Source organism: Canis lupus, chromosome 7, assembly GCF_048164855.1.
Source record: "Canis lupus baileyi chromosome 7, mCanLup2.hap1, whole genome shotgun sequence".
NCBI lineage: Eukaryota > Metazoa > Chordata > Mammalia > Carnivora > Canidae > Canis > Canis lupus.
In genome coordinates this window covers 6,167,253-6,189,847 of record NC_132844.1, presented here as the reverse complement: position 1 = coordinate 6,189,847, position 22,595 = coordinate 6,167,253, and the positions used below count along the sequence as shown (strand labels likewise).

Below are 22,595 nucleotides of genomic sequence, written 5' to 3'. Positions count from 1 at the left end.
GAGAGAGAGAGGCAGAGACACAGGCAGAGGGAGAAGCAGGCTCCCTACAGGGAGCCTGATGTGGGACTCGATCTCAGGACCAGGGATCAGGACCTGAGCCAAAGGCAGACGCTCAACCACTGAGCCACCCAGGCGCCTTACGGATTTGTGATTAAAATTTCTGCACACCCTGAGAGTAAGAAATGGGAGCAAACAAAGGGACCAGGAACTTGTCATCATTTAGAACATTGGCAGAGTTCTACCTATACCTTTGCAGGTAAGTTGAAAAGTAAAGGGAGCTGGAATCAGCTTCTTACACCAATGGAAATATCTCGATTCTTTCACAATATCAGATAAAGTGCTTAATTCCCTAGTACACAGGTTCATGCAAGTAAGAGCAAGTGAGAATTATTCTGCTGCTTGTTATTACATGACTAATGCTTGTAATTTGTTTTAACTAGGATCTCAGCAAAGTATCAGTTTCGTTCATCACATGCTTTACCAGTTGGTAAGAGTCCCTGTGGCAAGCCCAGCTCCCCATTGAAATGTCCCAGGTATGACCAGAGGAACCCATCCAAAGGCCCAGAGAGAGAGAATCTAGAGATTTCATGCAAATAGTTTAGCCTGTCTCAGGTTGGCCAAAACTCTTCAGAATAGAGAAAGAGGAGCTATCTCCTCTTTAGTGTTTCCTAAATCTCACTATTAGTCATTGGGGAGCTTTTAAAAAATACAACTTCCTAGGCCAACACCTGAAGGCTATACACCAGCAATTTATTGAGCATACATTAATTAAAAGTCCTATTCTAGTTCCTGCATACAAATTATTGATTCCTTGGACCCTCACAACAACTCTGTGGTAGTAGGTACTCCGCTTTGATGTGAAGAAATAGAGGCACAGTGAAGTCTTGCCTGAGTCTATCAATCTAGGGAATGACAGAGCTAGGATCAAACCCAGGCTGTCTGGCTCCAGAACACACATTCTGAACACTGTGCTGCCTCTGGGTCACTTGAGAATGTGACATAGGCAATATGCTTTCTCCCTATTCACCTCCAGTCTTAGTATAAAATCTTATACCAAATAGCAGTAAAGCTGTTATTTAGAAAAAAAATCATATTTCAGTTGTCAGGGATGGATGGTGGGGAGCAGAGGAGTAGGTGTAACTATAAAGGAGTAGCCAAGGGAGGTCTTTTTGGAAAGTTCTGTGGCTTAACTGTAGTATCCATCACATGAATCTACACATGATAAAATGGTACCACTATCAATTGCCTGGTACAGTTTTTGTGTAAGGTGTATCCTTTGGGGAATCTGGGTGATCAGGACTGCTCTGTAATATTTGTAACTTCCTATAAATTTATAATCCTTTCAAAATGCAAAGTAAAAAAAAAAAAAAAAAAAAGCATAGGCCTACTTTTGGCAACCCCCGAGTCCATTAGAGGCCTGCCTCAAGATTGTATCAAGGAGAGATTCTTAGAAGACTTTCCAAAATGGGCAAGAAAACCCCCAAAACTTAATGGCTTTGGGCAGAGCATGAATGCAATGGCAGTGGTGGTGGAGGCAGCTAAGCAAGGTCACCACCAAAAGAGTCACCCATTTCAGTAACTACAAAGAGGGGGTTGAAACCAGTTACCTTTGTCTTGCACGGATTCCCAAATGACTAGTGCCCAGCTGGCTAAACAAGAACCTCTGGGTTGAGCTAAATGAATGTACAGAGTCCCTCTCCCACACTTAGAGACTGACTCAGTAGATCAAGGACAAGGTCCGGCAGTCTGTTTTAAAGGCTCCCCAGGAGCAGCTGACAAAGCAGGATCCCCAGTAACATCTCAGGAGTCAACCACCGCAGGGCTGATTTGGGTTGAGATGATTAACCCAAGCACTTGGTTTTCATATGGTTGGTGTGGCTCAGAGAGAAGCATTCTCTTTCTGTCCTATAAAAGTAGCCAAAGTACATGACCTTTTCTGAGTGCTGTGTATAAACCATGAAATACTACAATGAACTTTTTTATGGTCTCTTTTTCTATTTGGTTATTTACCAAGTTTCTCAGGGCAGAAATGTAGTTTACAAACAACATAATTCTGTTCTAAATGCTTTAGGATTGGGAAGCCATTAGGTACTGCTGCTAAATTAATGGTTTTGGCGGGCACTTCCGTGGCTCAATAGTTGAGCATCTGCCCTCAGCTCAGGGCGTGATCCCTGGGTCCTGGGATAGAGTCCCACATTGGGATCCCCTTAAGGGAGCCTGCTTCTCCCTCTGCGTGTGTCTGCCTCTCTCTCTGTGTGTGTCTCTGTGTGAGAGACACACACAGAGAGAGAGGCAGACACACGCAGAGGGAGAAGCAGGCTCCATTCAGGGAGCCCAACATGGGACTCGACCCCGGGTCGCCAGGACCACACCCTGGGCTGCAGGCGGCACTAAACCGCTGCGCCACCGGGGCTGCCCTAAATAATCTTTTTTTAAAAAAGGAAAGAATGGTTTTGTCTACAAGTAGCAAAATAATCAACCAGTAGCAATGTCAGCAAGCAGGAGTCTATTTGTCTCACAGTAAAAAGCCCAGAGATAGGTACTTGCTGGGATTGGTTCTGCAGTTAAAGAGTTGGGGCTGACATCTCCGGTTCTCTTGGCCTTTCCTTCATGGCTCCAGCCTGTCTGTGTTCCAGACCAGATGACGGGGTAGGGGCAAGACCACTGGCATTCTACTCTTGTCTCACTGCCCAGATGGTATCCCATGGCCACTATTGGCTGCAAAGGAGGCTGGGAAATTGAATGTTTTGCTTTTATAGTCTCTGTGGCACGGACAAGAAAGGAAAATGGGGAGGGATCAGGTGTTGGGTGAGCTAACCTACAGAGTCTGCAGAGCTTTCAAATTATATTTTATCAAGCACTGTTTAAATATATAAACAGCTGATAGATACATAATAATAAGTTGTTAGAAAATGTTGATATGAAAATCAGGCATACAGATCTCCACTGTCAATAATTATACATCGTAGTTTTGGCCTTTCATTCTCTGTTGGAACCAGTTCTAGTCTTTGAAGAACCTCTGTGCCTTCAATCAACTGCCTGTATAGGAGGAAAAAAATGGAAAATTTAGTCATAAACTTTCACATTAGCTTCCTTTCCTAAATCGAATCCTATCCTGTTTAGCTAAGGCTATTTCCTATAAATCACATTAACATCAGTCATAAGTATCATAAATAGCTCTAGATGTGTCCACTTTGCCATAATTCCTCCACATCTGTTCTGGGACCCTTTCAATCTGTCTCCTCATTACTGTTAGATCTCTTAAAAATGAAAATCTAAAAAAGAAATTGTAAGTCTGATCTCACCTCCCTGCTTAAAACACTCCAATAATTTCCCATTATTCTTATGATAAAAGACCGAAAGTCTCCATCACGACCTGCCTTGGCTGGCCTCCCCACCCCCCTCCAGTGCTGTCCTATGGCGCCCTCCCCTGGCTCTCTGCCCCATCTGAACTGACCTGTACCTCAGTATCCCATGTTGGTGGCTTTCTTGCCATAGCTGTCTGTTTTGCTCCTGCCCCCCCAGCCCCCCCCACCCCCGCTTCCCCTTTGCTTCCCCACCTCCTGATCTTCCTTCAGATTTTAGCTCAGTCATCATTCCTCAGGGAAGTTTCCCAGACCCATCCCTGCTTATGTCAAGCTTCCCATTGTCTTTATAGGAATTATCAGGGTTATTTGAACATCTATTTATATGCTTCTTGGATTAATTTCTCCCATGAAGACATCCTTTATGCTTTACTTAGTACTCACTGCCTAACACAGTGCCCGCCCCCATAGTAGGCACTTGATCAAGGTCACTGAATATGTAAATAAAAGCTCAAAGCCATGCTTGTTTGGATCTCTGTAGACATTGCTGGCCATGAGCTGGAACTCCCTGAGTGGAGCTAGACTCATATGATGGTTCTTTCAACTGAAAGAGAGTAACCTGGGCTAGAGAGACAGCCCTAAACATAGGACTGGTACCCTTTGCCAGTGTTTGAGTTGAGGCAGTGGCTGGGGGAAGATGCAATTTCCATTTCATGAACTTTCACAGGGACATGACAGTGCTAACACTGGTCATGCTCTAGTCATGTCTTTGTCTGCCTCAGACTATCCCAATCAGAAACCATGACACAGAGCCCAACACAAGGTACATTCTGAGGATGAAGAGCAAGAGGTCAATAGACAGATTCACCTCTGACCGAAGAGGATGTAGAGCCTGTTCTTTAGATTGGTTTCACAGATACTGAAGGAGCACCCACTCTGTGCATCTCTCCACTGACAGGTGTTAAAACAGAAGATGCAAGTTTTTACAGTGTGTCAAGGAGGACAAAGAAACAGTATGATTTGGGTAATCAGGAGGTTTCTGACTGAAGCCTTGAACAGGATTTTGGCAGACTAAAGGGAGGCAGATAAGCAAAGGTCCAGAGGCTGTCCTGGGAGCAATGGTAGTCTGGTCCGGCTGCAGTCCAGCTGCCATGGTGAGAATTTCCAAATCTCCATTTCCAGCCTTTGCCCCCCTTGAATACCTCCTGATGGTACTCCAGAGTTGCCACCTGCCTCACGTGTGTAGGTGTCCTAATCTGAAGCATAACTTGTCCATCCTGAATTCATGAACTTCTGTCCCATATTCTCTGTCTTGGTGAATGGCTTCAACCACCCAACCAGTTCTAAAATCCTAGGAGTTTCTCTAGACCTTCTTCACTGCCCAGTACGGTAGCCACTGGCCACATGTGGGTATTTAAATTTAAAATTTAGTTCCTCCGTTGTACCAGCCATATTTTGAGGGCCCAGTGGCCACATGTGGCTAGCAGCTAACACACTGGATAGCACAGATTGTAGTATATTTGCCTCACTGCAGAAGAGTCTGACATACCACTGCTCGATCCTCTTCCCATGATCTCCCCACCGCCATCTAAATAATCATGAGGTCTTGTTGAATCTACCTTCCAAGTGTCTCTTGAATTTTTCTTTTCCTTGCTTCTCTGTACTGCTGATGCCATGGACCAGGACTTCATTTATGGCACTACTATCATCCCTTCTTAACTGGCCTTTCCAATTTCATTTTCATCCTTTGCCAATTAATTAGTTACTTTTGCTTCAAAGAATTTTTTCAAAATGAGAACCTGGTCATGTTGTTTCCAGTTAGTTCCTTCGTGGCCTCCCATCCCCTTTGGGTGGGAGTACCTACTTAGCAGCATGACACCTATAGACCTTTGGAATCTGGGCCTTGACCATCTCCTTTTCTCCATCCTCCTGTCTCTCCATTCACCTCCGGGGTACTAAGCTCTAGCCAGAGCAAATGACTTGTAATTAAGAGGCTCTCCTTATTCCTTAAAGCCCCTCTGCAAAGGCTCTTCACTCTTCCTAAAATTTGATTTTACTCATTTTGATTTCAGTTTTCTCTGCCTAATTTTACTTGAAGTTCAATACTCACCTCACCTTCTCATGAAGCTTTCTATGACCCTTTCCCCATATGGAAGTCCCTCATAATGAAATTAATTCCCCCCACACCAGTGTCCCCAACACATACCTCTTCTACCTATGCATGTGTGAATGGAGAGCTTACAGGCTTGTGTTTTGATATTTCCCTGCAAAACTGCTGGGCAAAACTATGGGTTGATACAGTCTCCCCTGAAAGGCATTTCTAGTGTCATCCATCTGTAGGGGTGAGTTCATATATGAGAAACTAGGGCTCAAAAGGAGGATCTGTCTCTCTGTGGACCTTGCTAAACAGGTCTGGGATTCCAGAAGCTTGGATAAACGGGATGCTCTGAGATGATAGGAAGAGACAGCATTAACACAGAGGCAGCCCTACAGTGGGGAAGGATGGTACCCCTGAAAAAGTTAGACTTTGTCAAAGTATCTGCTTGCCTTTTGTGGTACTGCCTTTCAGCTTATCCCTAGTGTTTCTTTAAGGTCTTGTTTAAATACTTCAGCCCAGACTCAGCTCTGATTTGGAGATTTAAAGGATCAGTTGATATCATACTTGGGCTAGAACAATAAAAGAGGTACAATGAAATTGAGTGAGCAAGATTCCCCTGGAGGAAGATAAATCACATAGAAAATAATAATCATTAGAAGGAGACCACATCCTCCACTCCACTGCTATCCTCTAGGGATCTGTGTTTGCTTTTACTAGAGGAGTTGGATGGTGTCTTCCCTCTCTCTCCTGTATCCCCAGTGTACTCTCTACAGAACTGGCATAGCCTATGTCTCACGGGCTTACAGTTGTTGGTTTCTAATATACTATAAGCTCCCTAAATAGGGCAGAAGTTGTGCCTATTCACTCTTTCCCCAGGACTGAGTGCCATGACTAGCATACACTAGGTGCTTAACAAAATACTGGTTCAATGAATGAGTCAGGAGGTTAACAGACGTGAAAGCTGGAAAAGATGTGGGGCCAGACAGTAAAGGCCCTGAGTGCCACTGTAGATTTGAGGCTATATGCATCTGGGGGTGGAGGTGGTGAAGAAGGAGGCATTAAACATTTTAAGTAGTCATGTTTGTGTCTGAGAAAGGTACCTTTTGGAAGATATGAAGGATCACCAATCATGTGGTTAAGATGACAGGAAGATACTTAAATGATCCAAGAAATTGTGTGTTATTTGGATCTTAAAATAATTGAAGAATGCATTTTCAAAATCAAAATACGGTTTATTAGGATCAGGGAAAATAGAAGACAACACATCATTTTAGGTTATGCATCTATTAATATAAAATTGTCTTTTTAAAGAAATTTCCTTTGGATGAAAATACACTTTCTGCTTTCTCAGTCTAGAAATATCACTTGCATTATACTGTAGGGATAATTGCAGTTTAAATTAAAACTACTGTGAAATTTCTTCATGGGATGAAGTAATTATCCCAGTGGAGTGGCTGGAATAATCTTTTTTTTTTTTTTTTTTTTTTTTTTTTTTTTTTTATTGGTGTTCAATTTACTAACATACAGAATAACACCCAGTGCCCGTCACCCATTCACTCCCACCCCCCGCCCTCCTCCCCTTCTACCACCCCTAGTTCGTTTCCCAGAGTTAGCAGTCTTTATGTTCTGTCTCCCTTTCTGATATTTCCCACACATTTCTTCTCCCTTCCCTTATTTTCCCTTTCACTATTATTTATATTCCCCAAATGAATGAGAACATATAATGTTTGTCCTTCTCCGACTGACTTACTTCACTCAGCATAATACCCTCCAGTTCCATCCACGTTGAAGCAAATGGTGGGTATTTGTCATTTCTAATAGCTGAGTAATATTCCATTGTATACATAAACCACATCTTCTTTATCCATTCATCTTTCGTTGGACACCGAGGCTCCTTCCACAGTTTGGCTATCGTGGCCATTGCTGTTAGAAACATCGGGGTGCAGGTGTCCCGGCGTTTCATTGCATTTGTATCTTTGGGGTAAATCCCCAACAGTGCAATTGCTGGGTCGTAGGGCAGGTATATTTTTAACTGTTTGAGGAACCTCCACACAGTTTTCCAGAGTGGCTGCACCAGTTCACATTCCCACCAACAGTGTAAGAGGGTTCCCTTTTCTCCACATCCTCTCCAACATTTGTTGTTTCCTGCCTTGTTAATTTTTCCCATTCTCACTGGTGTGAGGTGGTATCTCATTGTGGTTTTGATTTGTATTTCCCTGATGGCAAGTGATGCAGAGCATTTTCTCATGTGCATGTTGGCCATGTCTATGTCTTCTTCTGTGAGATTTCTGTTCATCTCTTTTGCCCATTTCATGATTGGATTGTTTGTTTCTTTGGTGTTGAGTTTAAGAAGTTCTTTATAGATCTTGGAAACTAGCCCTTTATCTGATATGTCATTTGCAAATATCTTCTCCCATTCTGTAGGTTGTCTTTGAGTTTTGTTGACTGTATCCTTTGCTGTGCAAAAGCTTCTTATCTTGATGAAGTCCCAATAGTTCATTTTTGCTTTTGTTTCTTTTGCCTTCGTGGATGTATCTTGCAAGAAGTTACTATGGCCGAGTTCAGAAAGGGTGTTGCCTGTGTTCTTCTCTAGGATTTTGATGGAATCTTGTCTCACATTTAGATCTTTCATCCATTTTGAGTTTATCTTTGTGTATGGTGAAAGAGAGTGGTCTAGTTTCATTCTTCTGCATGTGGATGTCCAATTTTCCCAGCACCATTTATTGAAGAGACTGTCTTTCTTCCAATGGATAGTCTTTCCTCCTTTATCGAATATTAGTTGCCCATAAAGTTCAGGGTCCACTTCTGGATTCTCTGTTCTGTTCCACTGATCTATGTGTCTGTTTTTGTGCCAGTACCACACTGTCTTGATGACCACAGCTTTGTAGTACAACCTGAAATCTGGCATTGTGATGCCCCCAGCTATGGTTTTCTTTTTTAAAATTCCCCTGGCTATTCGGGGTCTTTTCTGATTCCACACAAATCTTAAAATAATTTGTTCTAACTCTCTGAAGAAAGTCCATGGTATTTTGATAGGGATTGCATTAAACGTGTATATTGCCCTGGGTAACATTGACATTTTCACAATATTAATTCTGCCAATCCATGAGCATGGAATATTTTTCCATCTCTTTGTGTCTTCCTCAATTTCTTTCAGAAGTGTTCTATAGTTTTGAGGGTATAGATCCTTTACATCTTTGGTGAGGTTTATTCCTAGGTATCTTATGCTTTTGGGTGCAATTGTAAATGGGATTGACTCCTTAATTTCTCTTTCTTCAGTCTCATTGTTAGTGTATAGAAATGCCACTGACTTCTGGGCATTGATTTTGTATCCTGCCACGCTACCGAATTGCTGTATGAGTTCTAGCAATCTTGGGGTGGAGACTTTTGGGTTTTCTATGTAGAGTATCATGTCATCGGCGAAGAGGGAGAGTTTGACTTCTTCTTTGCCAATTTGAATGCCTTTAATGTCTTTTTGTTGTCTGATTGCTGAGGCTAGGACTTCCAGTACTATGTTGAATAGCAGTGGTGAGAGTGGACATCCCTGTCTTGTTCCTGATCTTAGGGGAAAGGCTCCCAGTGCTTCCCCATTGAGAATGATATTTGCTGTGGGCTTTTCATAGATGGCTTTTAAGATGTCGAGGAATGTTCCCTCTATCCCTACACTCTGAAGAGTTTTGATCAGGAATACTTATTTAGAAAAAAGAAAAATTCTAACACTGCATCATTTCAAGGAAGGCCAAGTAAGCTTCAACTCATATTCACTTCACTATTCAAACACAGGCATAAACACTGGAGTGATAAAGGGTACATTCATCTTCTATTTTAGGTCCACATGCCTATAAGCAATTTTCTAATAATAATTTAATAATTATTACCTGAGTTATTTCCACATTTTAAATTGTTCAGTTAAAAAAGTTACTTGGAATTTGAATAGTTTTCATATATCTTTTCACATTGTTAATAGGTACTTAATGGCTTCACCTCACTTATGCATTTAAATATATCTCTGTGATGAAGCACTACAGTATTGTTCATAGTAAGAAAGACAATATCCTCAAAAAAAAAAGAATGACAATATCCTTGAGGCTGAAGATAGAAGGATGGATGGATGGATGGATAATCAAAACATTACAATGGCTGTGCCTTAATGCTTTATGTGTTTTTTATAAATAGCAAGCTTCTTATGAAATATTTGTTCTAAACGTTTGTCTGTATTTGTATTATTTTTGCTTTAAAATTCTATCTTCAGTTACTCATAAACTATGTACCAAATCTTTTTGAACTACATTTTTAAAAAAGATTTTATTATTTTAGAGCGTGAGAGCAGAGAAAGAGGGACAAGCAGACTCCACGGTGAGTGTGGAGCCCCACTTGGGGCTCAATCCCACAACCCTGAGATCATGAACTGAGCCAAAATCAAGAGTCAGGCACTTAACCAACTGAGCCACCCAGGTGCCCCAAACCACATTTACGTATATAAGCATTATATATAGACAAACTTACAATGCACATACCCAAAAGCCACATATTTTTTATCTAGATAGGGCGTTGGTTGCAGTGTGATGTAGAATTGTGACCCGTTGCTGTGACGGCCTTTGTTGGCCATTCCAAGAACTCCCCTTTTATTATGAGGAATTGAAAAGTTTTCATCTAGAAGAGACAGTAAATAGTAGGTCATTAAGATATTTCTAAATTGTATTGTTTCATGTTTCACTCAACTGGACTGTTAGAAAAGATAAGCTATAAGGTCTTAATTAGAACTATTTTGAACATTTGTCTACCTTTAGTTTATCATTACCTAAAAACAAGTGTGCTAAGGAAATTAACAATGTAAAAGGAAGTACATTAATAATGTCAAAGGAAAAAAAAAAGAAAAAAAAATAATGTCAAAGGAAGGACACTGCTAAGAAAGATCAGCACGTTTTCTTGTGCTGTTTTGTCACTAGTATTTCATTCAAACTACCGATGTGATCATTAGAAATACCCTCTTTGAGAGGGCTTTTGGATTTGACCCTTCCCCTCACAGCATCTCATACAGACCTCTGTGGTAGTCCATAGCACTGTGCCACTGTTTACATGGCTTTTCTTCTCTCGTGTGTGCAGGCAGGGACCCTGTCTCAGTCTAGCTTTATTCCTAGGGCCTCATAGCACATTAACTGGCTATATGGCCTTAAATATTGGTGACGAAAGGAAAGGAATTCATGCTTAGTTTTACTAGTCTTTAAATAAATGTTCATCTTAAACCTTATATAGATTGACCAAGATTTTGTGGAAAGTTGATTTTTTTTTCTTTTCTAGTGTAAGGGTAACAGAGAATTGTATGGTGGTGAATTAGGCTACGGTTTTCAGGAAGTGCTGTTTCTAGCATGAGGTAAGATTTACTTCCAAATTCAAAAACACAGAAGGAAGAGGTGGAAGAGGAGTCCACTAAAGTTTTCATTCAATAACTATATAAAATTCTGGAAATAATTGAAAGATATGAACATTAACTGTTAAGATTTAAGATTTATTTGAGAGAGAGAACATGAGAGAGTGCAAGCAGAGGGAACAGCAGAGGGAGAGGGAGAAGCAGACTCCCTACAGAACAGGGAGCCCAACCGGGGGCCCCATCCCAGGACCCCAAGATCATGACTTGAGCTGAAGGCAGATGCTTAACAGACTGAGCCACCCAGGGGCCCCTCATTGTGGTTTTGATTTGCATTTCCCCGATGATAAGTGATATTGAGCATCTTTTCATGTGTTTTCATGTGTTTGTGAGCCATCTGGATGGAAAAGTCTCTATTTATGTTTTCTACTCATTTCCTAACTAGATTGTTTCCTGGGTGTTGAGTTTAGTTGGTAAATGCAGTTGCTAAGTATTCTAAGTTTCAGAGCTAAACCAACTAAGTAATTAAGCCATATCTGTAGTAGTTACTTTTTGCTTGTTAGATTACAAACTGAGTATAAACCTCTGAAATCTTATGGAATGCAAATAAGGCATATAGACCCATTTTTATATAAACGAGTCTATAAAAAAATGAGTTTATATAATTACATTGATGCTCCATATTCATTTCAGGGGAATTAAGAAATAATCCATTAATGTTACTGAAAATTGCATGGCATAGAAGTCTGCCCAAAGCAAAGGTTCAGAGCTTTAACAAAATCGTATTTGTCGTTGTTCTTAGATAATATGATAAATTTAAATTCTGTAAGCAATAGGAAAGAAAACTTTCAAAGCTTAATTAACTTTTAAAGTTAATATGTAGGTATTGGCAGCCCCTGACTTATAAAGTGTGTTTACCTAAAAAAATGTGTAAAAATTAAATAACTCTGTGAATGATCATTTTAACAGAATGTTGCTGTGGAACTTAAGGACCTGAGGCTTGTTGCTTCAAGACTGGCAGTGACGGCAGAGCAGAGGGGAATTGAATGTGCCACACCAGGTAAAGCCCTTGGGTAAAAGTCCACCTGTTCCTGCTCCTGGAAGGCATCCCTCTGGGGGGGGAGGGGGGCTTTGCTGTGAATAACAAGCTGTGGTGACCTTTCCCATATAAACTCAGCATGAGCTGCAGCTACGACTGGGCTGTAGGAAACTCCTTCATAGCTCACTTGGGGAATGGAGTGGACCTCCAGCCATGCTGGAACATATTACTCACTTAAAGACGGGAACCAGTGCCATAATAGTGTTCTAAATAAAGTTCCGAGAGAAGCTTTTCTGAAAAGTAGATATCCAAATAATATTTTTACATTAATAGAGAAAATTTCTTTCACAAGTAAGATGGAGAGTGAAGATCCTAGGTTTAATTCAATATTTGTTCATTTGACGAATATGTTTTGAACACCTAGTGTATTCTGAGTGCTAAATACAGAGCTTAAGACTTTTCCATTATATAACAAAAGTGTACATTTAATGGGCTCACAATTTTTTTAGGACAGGGAAAAAAACTAATCCAGAAGTCTACTAACCCTCTCCACAGCCCCCCACCACTTTGTCTGTGAATGGGATAATTAACTATTCTAGACTATTTTAACTCTATCAGTAGCCCTGAATGGAAAGGAAAAATTTTGACAACCGACAGAAAAATGTTTTGAAGTAGGAAGAACAAAAAACATATTTTTATTGCTTGGCAAAAATTTAAAAAATTTTAAAATTTGGGTGCTGGCTAAACTAGCATAGCGTAATTAGTAATAATTTTATTTTTAGGTCATGTTAATTGAGGCATGGAAGGAAGTTTAAAAGCTTATGGTAGGAGCTCAGAACTCTCTCATTACATTGTCAGTGACTCAGGAATTCCTGCCTCTGCCACTTACCATAAGATACGGAAGATACGAAATTGTAGTTACTGCTCTCTGGTTAAAACTGGCATCATTTATAACATACATTACGGGTAAAATGTAACTATTTGACATAAATATCCGAATTTATGTGCTGAAGAAAAGTAGTTTCTGAATTTGTTTAAAATAGAGCTCATTCTGGTGCTTATAAAGGAAGCAACTACAAGTCTGGGAAAACTGCCATGCATTCTCTCTGGTAAAAGTATAATCAAACAGTTTAGGACACTTCCATATAATCTGACCTGATTCCTGCAATATCAATTTTGTAAACCAACTGTTCTATTTTTACTGTCATATTTAAATAACAGCTATTTACTATTTATTATTATATAAAAGTACCTGAAAGTGTACTACTTAGCATATTTTAATTGTTGCTTTAATGAAACATTTATATGTAAACATGTTGACTGTGTGTGTGACATGAGGAATGAATAGCCAGTATTCATGAACACTTGAGTGGATAAATACTTAGGGTGTATTTATAATATTGAACGCTAGTGACAATGTGAGAATTCCAGCCATAGACAACATGAATGAATTTCATAGGCAGTGATGAACAAAAGAAGCATGACACACAATGCTTACAGTAGGATTCCATCTGCATAAAATTCAAAAATAGGCAAAATTTATATTGTTTAGGGACATATACATGGGTGGTAAAACTATCAAGAAAAGCAAGGAAAAAAGTCGGGCTAGTGGTTACCTCTGAAGGAGTTATTGCTGAGGATGGACAAATAGAGTGCTTCTGGCATGCTGACAGTTTTTCTTTCTTGACTGAAAGGATAGTAATATGGGGGTTTGCATTATAATTATGTTTTAATTGTACATATGCACTTTCCATATATAAGTCTCACAATTAAAAAAAATAGCCCTTAAATGGCTACCCAGACCATACTATCTTCAGTTATTTAGTACTGACAGTACATCAGGCTCTGTGCCTTTTATTAATGAATGCTTTCATTTAAAGTCAAGGAGATTTAAGAATTAGACAGATGGATACTAAGTGCTATATTTGTCAATTAGGACACAAGCTAATATTAAGAAACTTGTTTCTTAATATAACAAGGATAATACAGTATTTTAAAATACATTCCTTTTTTCTTTTGCTTTTTGTATAAATGACATTTTCTCTAGTCAGCCCAAACCACCTAGTCGCCAATCCTCAGCCAGTGGGAAGAATTAAGGGTATTATGCAAGGAGGAAAAAAGGGCTAATATTCAGTTTCTAACATTCAGCATAGGATGTGGGAAGACAATTTAAAAAGTGGTTCAAAACAGCAAAATGGGAGGGCACTTGACGGGATGAGCACTGGGTGTTATACTGTATGTTGGCAAATCGAACTTCAATTAAAAAAAATATATGTGTGTGTGTATATATATATATATATATAAATGGCAAAATAGACTTTCTTCAAGTTAAAAAAAGATTAACCAATTTATAAAACAATCATCAATTAAATTATTACATTCTTTTAAATTTACTGGGCTCAGCTTAATAAAAATGACTTTTGTGGTTGTAGTTGTTTTTGGCAAGGAAGGCCCAAGTTTCAATTCTGCAGCTCTTGGTCATAGGGCTCAATGAGAGAGACGTGAAGGAAGGACCGCCTGACCGATGTATACACCTCCACGGTGACAGGGGGCCGGTGGCGGGGGCGGTGTGAAAGACGGAGGACAACTCCTTTGCTGTTCCAAGCAGTCACTCATCTCTCCTTTGGGGCATCTCTCCTTTTCATTTGATGGGTTACTGAATTTCTAATTCTGTAGGTGCAGACATCCTGAGTAATGGAGGCTTCCCTAAACACACTGGGCCAGGCACCAGAGGACAGTCACCTCCATTCAGAGACTAACTCTCCCCAAGAGTGTAAAGATAGGAGTGAGAGATAATCACCCGAAGTGCAGGGCTGTCCAGGGGGCAGGTATGTCTCCTGCTGGGCAGAAGCCCAAGTTGTCTGAGACTGTGCCTCCAGACAGGAGTCCTGACAGTGGCCATGGGGTGGACAGGTGGGATAGATTCTCATCAGGGATAAAGCCTATCAGGAAAGCATTCAGGAACATCCCTTCCCCATCTGTATGTTTTATTTTAAGACCCAGCCAAAGTTGCTCTGGGCCACTGCCCCCAACTCTCCCAGGCAGCTGTTGGTTTTTTTCCCACAGTGTTCAGTTTTTCCTCTGCAACTGCCACTGGCCCTGTGCCTGTAACTAATCTGTTTAAATATCTGTCTGCACCAGACCTAAAATCCTTGAGGCCGGAAGCTTGGTCACATCATCTTTGTTTCCTGAGATCCTAGCCCCATGTAGGCACCTAAGAGTTGCATGTTTTATTAATGAATGAATAAATAAATGGTGTCACTTGCATGGTTTCACTGGATAAAGCTGGCTCTACATGCATGTAGAAGGAAATTGGCTTTTCCTTTTCCCTTCACTTTGGTATTGGTTCAATATTACTTTTTTAAAAATCTTTTCTTTGCATTAAAAAAAAGACACAAAAGCCACAGAAAACTAATGTATAGGGCAGCCTGGGTGGCTTAGCGTTTTAGTACCACCTTCAGCCCATTGTGTGGTCCTGGGAGACCTGGGATCAAGTCCCAAGTCAGGCTCCTTGCATGGAGCCTGCTTCTCCCTCTGCCACTGTGTCTCTGCCTCTGTGTGTGTGTGTCTCTCATGAATAAATAATTTTTTTTTTAAAGAAAACTAATATATAGTTAAAGTTATTATTAGTTACTATAAGGGAAGCACCCTTTCCATCCCTACTCAGGCTAGCTTTCCCCAAAGTACCTTGTCTGGTTCAAAAATAACCACTCCTCTGATTTTTAAATGCTCTCATATTTAGTGTTTCCTTATACAGTTGACCTTAGAACAGCACTGCTTTGATCTGAGGGGAGTGGGGGTCCCCACTTCATAATATGGAGGTTTCTCAATAAGTACAGTATAAAACTATAAATGTATTTTCTCTTATGATTTTAACATTTTCTTTAGCTTATTTCATTGTGAGACTATGGTAATATAATACACACAACATGCAAAATACGTGTTGATCAACTGTTTATGTTTTTGATAAGCCTTCAGGTCAACCATGTTAATAGTCCATAAAATATTAGTAGCTACTAAGTAATATAGTTTAGTCTATGCCATTTTAAAAGACTTGTTAGGCCTTTTTAAGTCTTACTCTTCAAGTTCTGCCTCTGGCCCTTGACTTACTTTTATCTGATTATAAACCTAAGCTATTTCACCTCTAGAATTTCTCCCAGTCAGAAGTTTGCTGATTGCACCTGCATGGGACACTTCGGCATGGTTCTCTATTCTCTGTCCTTTTGCCTCTAATACCTGTGTTGAAAAGGCAAATGAGTTTCAACTTGATTGACAAGTTAGGGAACAACCAAGCATCATGAATCTCACCTGAGTTTATGTGCAATTTCTAGGAGAAACACCAGGTAAGTGTAGAAACCCTGCCGAACCTTGCAAACTACATAGGAACGTGCACACCCCTCCGACATCGGCCACAGGGCACCGCACTGTGAGCTGCGTCCACCCATGTCTGATGTTACAACTTGCCTCCGATTTCAGAGAACCCGCCTTCCACCACTTCACAGTCATTCACTAGCCGCAGCTCTTTCCACACCACCTCCACAAACGTCAGGGAGCTTTCAAGGTAGAGTGCCGTATCTATTATAGTATTTATGTGTTTCTTGACCATAAAGTATATGTTAAACTATTACTGTTGCATCAGGTTACTCCTTATTTTAATGTGTCACTAAGAAAGGGTTTTTGGTACCTCGCTTTTGTCATAAGTCCTGTAGCTTTTATTGCAGGATTTTGCACAGTGCAGAGATCTTTAAGACCATATTACGTCAGAACTGGTTGTATTTCCTTCAGATTGGCAGCTGGGCCCAGAGGCCTAATCAGACTCATGTTCTGTCCCTTAGGTGATGCATTCTTTCCACAGAAGGCTCATAATGTCTGGTTGTGTCTGTTTTTGTGAAGTTAGCAGATACTAGATCCATTATTTCACTGGGGGCAGCAAAGTGGTGCTATTTTAACTTTGTTATTTCCTTCTCATTTATCTATTGGATACTTTTATAACTAGCAATTTTCTCTTATCTATAGTACAGTTCATATAGGAAAAAAAATCTTATCAGTTTTTAAGATAATTTATTTCCCATCATTCCCCCAAAGACAAGCTATTAGACTTTATTTTATAATATGTCATTAGGAACTCATGGATTGAAAACATTTGTTGGGTTTCAATTATTTGTGGTTACTATTCTTTTTGAAGTTCAAATCTTTGGCCAGTGAGAGCCCCTTCAAATTGTCTCCCAAGGCCTTTGATATGACCCTGGTAAATCTTTTTTTTTTTTTTTTTTTTTTTTTTTAAGATTTTATTTATTTATTCATGAGATAGAGAGAGAGGGAGCCAGAGGCAGGACTCAATCCCAGGACCCTGGGATCAGGACCTGAGCTGAAGGCAGATACTCAATCACTGAGCCACCCAGGCATCCCAACCCTGGTAAATCTTTAATAGCTTTCTTGCTATCTGGTAATAGCATGACTGAACATGAAGTTCCAGGCTCATTTTGTAATTTCCTGTCCCGGAACTGAAATCTGCCATTTCTCCCAGGAGCCCTGGTATCTTTAAATGAGAAATGAGATTTCAGAACAACAATCTTAACGCTAGGAGTGTGTGATGCCACTAGGTTGGTTGTTGTAGACCAAATCAGTGGATAGAGCTATATATGTAGGTATGATACTTTGTGAGTTTAAACTGATATATCCAATACAGGATATTTTACTTATTAGCCTCTGTCATATTTCATTTGTATCTCCCTTCTTTCTGCATTGAAAATCATGATTCTCAAGGACACATAAAATGAATTTAGAATATCCTATAATTACTTTTTCCATATTACATATACAACAGTCTCAAAATAACAATATTAGTACTATCACTACTGAAAATAGTTAAAAGTTTTTGCATATATTCTCCCTATTTTCTTCCAGTTTTAAAGAGGCAGGCTAAAGACAGAGTCATTACATATCATACTCTCACACTTTATCCCTCGTTAAATTTTAGTTTCGCAAGTCATTCTGTGATTACTGCTTATCACCAGTCCTTATGTCAAGGTCTCTCTCATAATTTGTGTGAAATTCCTCAGGATCAAGAAGGGCCTGTGGCAACATTATTCCCTAAAGTTTTCCATATTGAAAAGTCTGTGTGCCCCTCATAATTCTGATTGAGTTTGGCTGAATATAAAAATTCTTAGCTCATGGGTAGCCCGGGTGGCTCAGCGGTTTGGTACTGCCTTCAGCCCAGGGTGTGTTCCTAGAGACTTGGGATCCCTGCATGGAGCTTGCTTCTCCCTCTGCCTGTGTCTCTGCTTCTCTCTCTCTCTCTCTCTCTCTCTCTCTCTCTCTGCCTCTTATGACTAAATAAATAAAATCTTTAAAAAATATATGAGAAATGAGAAATGTATTGTAAATGTAAAATATATGTATTCTTAGCTCACAAACAAAAAAAATTATTAGCTCACGTTTCCTTTCCTTGAGCATCTTAAATGTATTAGTCCATCTTCTTGTGGCATGATAATATGATGTCAGAGAATACGATGATAACCTACTTTTCTTTCCCTTATAAATCACTTGTTCTTTTTGCCTACTGGCCAAAGAAATTTTACTTTTTCTTAACTGTCCAATAATGCTGCTAAAATATGTCTTAGTGTTGGTTGCCCTGGTTTAATCTTATCAAATGGCATTTTTCTCTTTCAATAAGTGTAAGGTTTTTATACATATATTTTTACTTGAGATATAAATATATGATAATACGCATTTATTGTAAATGTTCAGTTTGATGCATTTTGACAATTGTGTGTAGCTGTGTAACCACCATGAAAAACAAAACTAGAACATCAAGTACTTTTTATTTTATTTTATTTTTAAAATATTTTATTTATTTATTCATGAGAGACACCAAGAGAGAGTGAGGCAGAGACACAGGCAGAGGGAGAAGCAGGCTCCATGCAGGGAGCCCGACTTGGGACTCAATCCTGGGTCTCTAGGATCACACCCTGGGCTGAAGGCAGGCGCTAAACCACTGAGCCAATGGGGCTGCCCCATCAAGTCCTTTTTAAATTCAGGACAGTGTTTTCACTCTTAGTTCTTAGTATTTGTTTCATTCCCTTGCATTCATTTAATCCTTTGGACGCCTGTCCATATGTTGGATCTTCTCTTTCTGGCTATTTGTCACTTTCTTATAAATCCTTTTTAACTTTCTTCATTTCTTCGTGGTTTAAAAAAAATTCCCTCCTTCCACCTTTGACTTATTTTAAGACTTACATATCTGTCATGTTTATTTGACCCATGTTCCTTCTAATTTATTTCTGAAGTGTTCTTTTACTGCTAATTCTTCCCTAGTTCTGTAACCACAAGTCTGTTTTTCTAATTCTGATTTATGAGTTCTTTCCTGTCTTATATTTTCAATGGCTTCTGGCTCAATCTGAGATTTGTACAGTTTTAATCTGTTTTGTGAGCATGTCTTTCTAGTGTACTTTCATTATCTGTAGTGATGTTACTCTGCTCCTTACTCTCTTTTACTACATCTGATAACCATGAAACTTTTTGTGGCCTGTTTTTATGTAAAATTAGTTTTCCTAGATGTTTAGAAGGGTGTGTGGCTTTAGAAGGGAGATAGCTTTTCTGATTTCAGAAGGCTCCCTCTTGTGCTGTTTTCATGTAGTGTTCAACAACGTGGCAACTTGCTTTCTGAGATTTCTTGGGTCTGTCCTCATTCCTTCTTTGTCACCGTTGCCTTATATTCTGCATAACTTTGAATCCATTCACAGTAACACCTCCTCATTGTGGACCTGTCCTGGAAACCCTTTCAGATCAATTTTAAGAGTCCAGAGAGGTTAGGCTGCTCTGGCTTCTCAAACCGTACTAGGGAGCCCTTGCACTCACCCACTGTTGGCCATTTTGGGGTGCTATTCTCAAGGCCATCAGATGTGCTGCTTTCTCCCACACAGATGCTGACACCATGCAGATTTCATGGCTGTAGGTAGTTTGTCCTCATCTGTTTGTATTGAGAATTCATTTAGATACCTTGTCACCTAGTTTTGTTGTAAATGTTATCCATGGGTTTTTAGTTTTTCTATCTACTTGTATGATCTGTTTTCATATTGGAATTTCAAAAAATTCAAAAACTAGGCCATCACCACTACCCCATCTTCCCAGGATCCCCAATACCAGTCTTAATGGGATGATTATCAAAGTACTAAATTCTGGGTACGAGCATGGCAAATTACAAGCCTTAAAAATACAAATACAAATTATGCTAAACATCATCTTATTTGGAGTTATGAATTGTCCAGTCTTGACAGATTTGAATTACCAGCTGATATGTGACTGACAGAATGTAAAGTACATACCTTCAAATGTTGGTCCATAAATCGACTCTCCGTCATCTCCTTTTCCATATGCTATATCTGAGAAAGAACAATAAACAAACATTAGAATTTTGTTTAGAGACTAAAAAAGGGTAGAGTAATGGTCAGGGGGAAAAGCTTTAAATTATGATTCCACTTATACCTAAGATACATAATTGTTTAATATCTAAACCATTAAGATATTGCTATAATGATTTCACTTGTATTTTGTAAGCACTTTAACATTCATGATCCCATTTTTCCCCCGATCATAACTCTTTGAAGTAGGCTAAATTATAGTGCCAAACCTTTGAAATGATGAAGTATTATGTTATAATTGTGATCACAATTTAAAGGAAGCATGTTCATATAAATCCTGCTTGCTTCACAAATTATCCCATAGTCCACCTTGCTTTTTGGGAAAATGGAAAGATCAAACTGGGAGAATGAAATAGGAACGTGAGGTCTTTTTAGAGAAGGAATAAAAATAGATGCACTAAAAAGAATAAACGTCCAAATTTTCATTCCTTGGAACCCTAGAGAGATAATTCATTTATTTAGCCAGTATTTTGGAAAGGAAGTTCCTTTAAAATGTCAGAAGGCGGTTGTTGTTGTTTTTTTTTAAGTATTTGTCATGTCCTATTTTGCATTATATGCCTTATAAAAATATTCAGGCTCAGGCAGTGCTCCTACTGTAAACATCCTCCATGCACAAGTTGCTTTTTCTCTATCTACAGCCAAAAGGGAAATAGCGGACTCCAGTGGAAATAAGGGTCTTAAGCTCTGCACCCCCAGCCTCCCCATCAGCACCTCTTTACTTCTTCCCCTCTCATTCACCCTCCTCCAGTACAGTGTACAATACATCTCTGTTGAAAGGCTGTGCCTTTTTAACGCAGTGTGAGTGATTTACCTGTAATAAAAGCACACTGTTTTAAAGAAATCATATGCAACAGCAAGCATGTGGAGAGAATTTATTCAGGACTGGCAAGTAGCATTTAAATTCCATTCACAAACTGGTTCAGAAGTTAATCATTAAGCCTGCAGTCTTCAACCCTACTCCACCTGATATCCCCCTGGGCCCTCAGCATCTCTCAGGAGCATACTGCAGGGGCTGAAGGCTAAATCCAGCAATGGGGAAGTCGAAGGTCCTCCAGCACCAATTCCTTAAGATCCTAGAGTTTGCTTTGCTCAGACAAATCTGCCTGTGGTTTGCAACTTCTACTGACTAACTCACTTCAGTGTTCGTGACACTCCTTTGCCCTGTCTCTCCAACACCCACCATTCCTCTTGCCGTTTGCTTCACATCTCCCAGGTAAATATTTTATATTGACACCATTTCCATCAGTACTTGAATTCAGCCTTATATATATGATACTATTTCTGTACTTCTGGCAACAAACTACACAATGCAGAGTAGTGGTTCTAAAGTAGTAGACTTTAAAATCAGACGAGTCTGATTTTAATTTTGATGTTAGTTCCCTTTCCCAAGGTGTTTCCTCATCTGTATAGGCAGGAATAATGGTAAGTGCATCCCAGGTAATTCTGAGAATTAAACAAAATCATGTTCTACCGACAGCACTTAGCGCGTTGCCTGGAAGAGCATAATGCTCGTTCACTGGTGGCCATGGTCATGCAGCATTGCATGCTTATGGAAGACATCTTCTCGTTACCACCTTCTTCACCATCATTATATTGATGATGATTGACATAATGTATTAAACTCTGTCTTATGAGTTCCTTCAGAAGTCAGTGGGCCTTGTGGGAGCCACAAAAAGAAAATCTCACCAAACTGGCTTCACGACTTGGTATCGTCTTTCATTTTGTGCTTTAGAAGTGAGCAGAATGTATGTTTCCTGTTTATCTATTTGTTCATCCTTTCAAAGATATTTTTTAAGCACTTACTATATACCAGACACCATTCAGTGAACAAAATAAATAAAATCCTCTACTCTCATGGAACTTATTTATAGTCTAATGAAGAGAAACAGACACTAAACAAACTCTCTAATAAATAAGTAATAGTATTTCCAGTGATGAAAAGTGCTATGAAGAAAAAATAGGGCAGCCCCGGTGGCGCAGCGGTTTAGCGCTGCCTGCAGCCCGGGGCGTGATCCTGGAGACCCTGGATCGAGTCCCACGTCGGGCTCCCTGCATGGAGCCTGCTTCTCCCTCTGCCTGTGTCTCTGCCTCTCTCTCTCTCTCTCTCTCTGTCTCTATGAATAAATAAAATCTTAAAAAAAAAAAGAAAAGAAAAAAGAAAAGATTTTATTTTAAAAATAAAAATAAGGGGCTAGAAGCAGCAGGGAAGGGAGTGAAGAGACTATCCTGTGTGGATAGGAAAGTGGCAGTTTTAAATAAGATGGTCGGGTAAATCTTGCTGATATGAACTTGGCCAAAATCCAAAACAGATTAGAGGCTGAAGCAAGGGATATCTGAGGCATAGCTGGGTGGGGTGTGTTCC

General features: G+C 39.7%; 1 protein-coding gene across 13 annotated transcripts in view; it reads right to left on the bottom strand.

The window, feature by feature from the left end:
- Positions 1 to 2,832: 2,832 nt before the first annotated feature.
- The window catches only part of PPIL6 (peptidylprolyl isomerase like 6), a 33,168-nt gene continuing 13,405 nt past the window's right edge, over positions 2,833 to 22,595 (bottom strand). For 2 of the 13 annotated variants that reach the window (XM_072831826.1, XM_072831817.1), the window contains 3 exons: positions 20,138 to 20,194; positions 9,921 to 10,056; positions 2,833 to 3,039 (listed from right to left, as the gene is read on the bottom strand). In XM_072831826.1, coding sequence (XP_072687927.1) covers positions 2,928 to 3,039; positions 9,921 to 10,056; positions 20,138 to 20,194 — 305 coding nt within the window. In that variant the 3' untranslated portion in view covers positions 2,833 to 2,927. Of the gene's footprint in view, positions 3,040 to 5,852; positions 5,973 to 9,909; positions 10,057 to 13,426; positions 13,498 to 15,952; positions 16,047 to 16,534; positions 16,731 to 18,748; positions 19,783 to 20,137; positions 20,195 to 22,595 lie in introns of those variants that run through there. The other 11 variants (XM_072831821.1, XM_072831820.1, XM_072831818.1 and 8 more) reach the window with 11 other exon arrangements.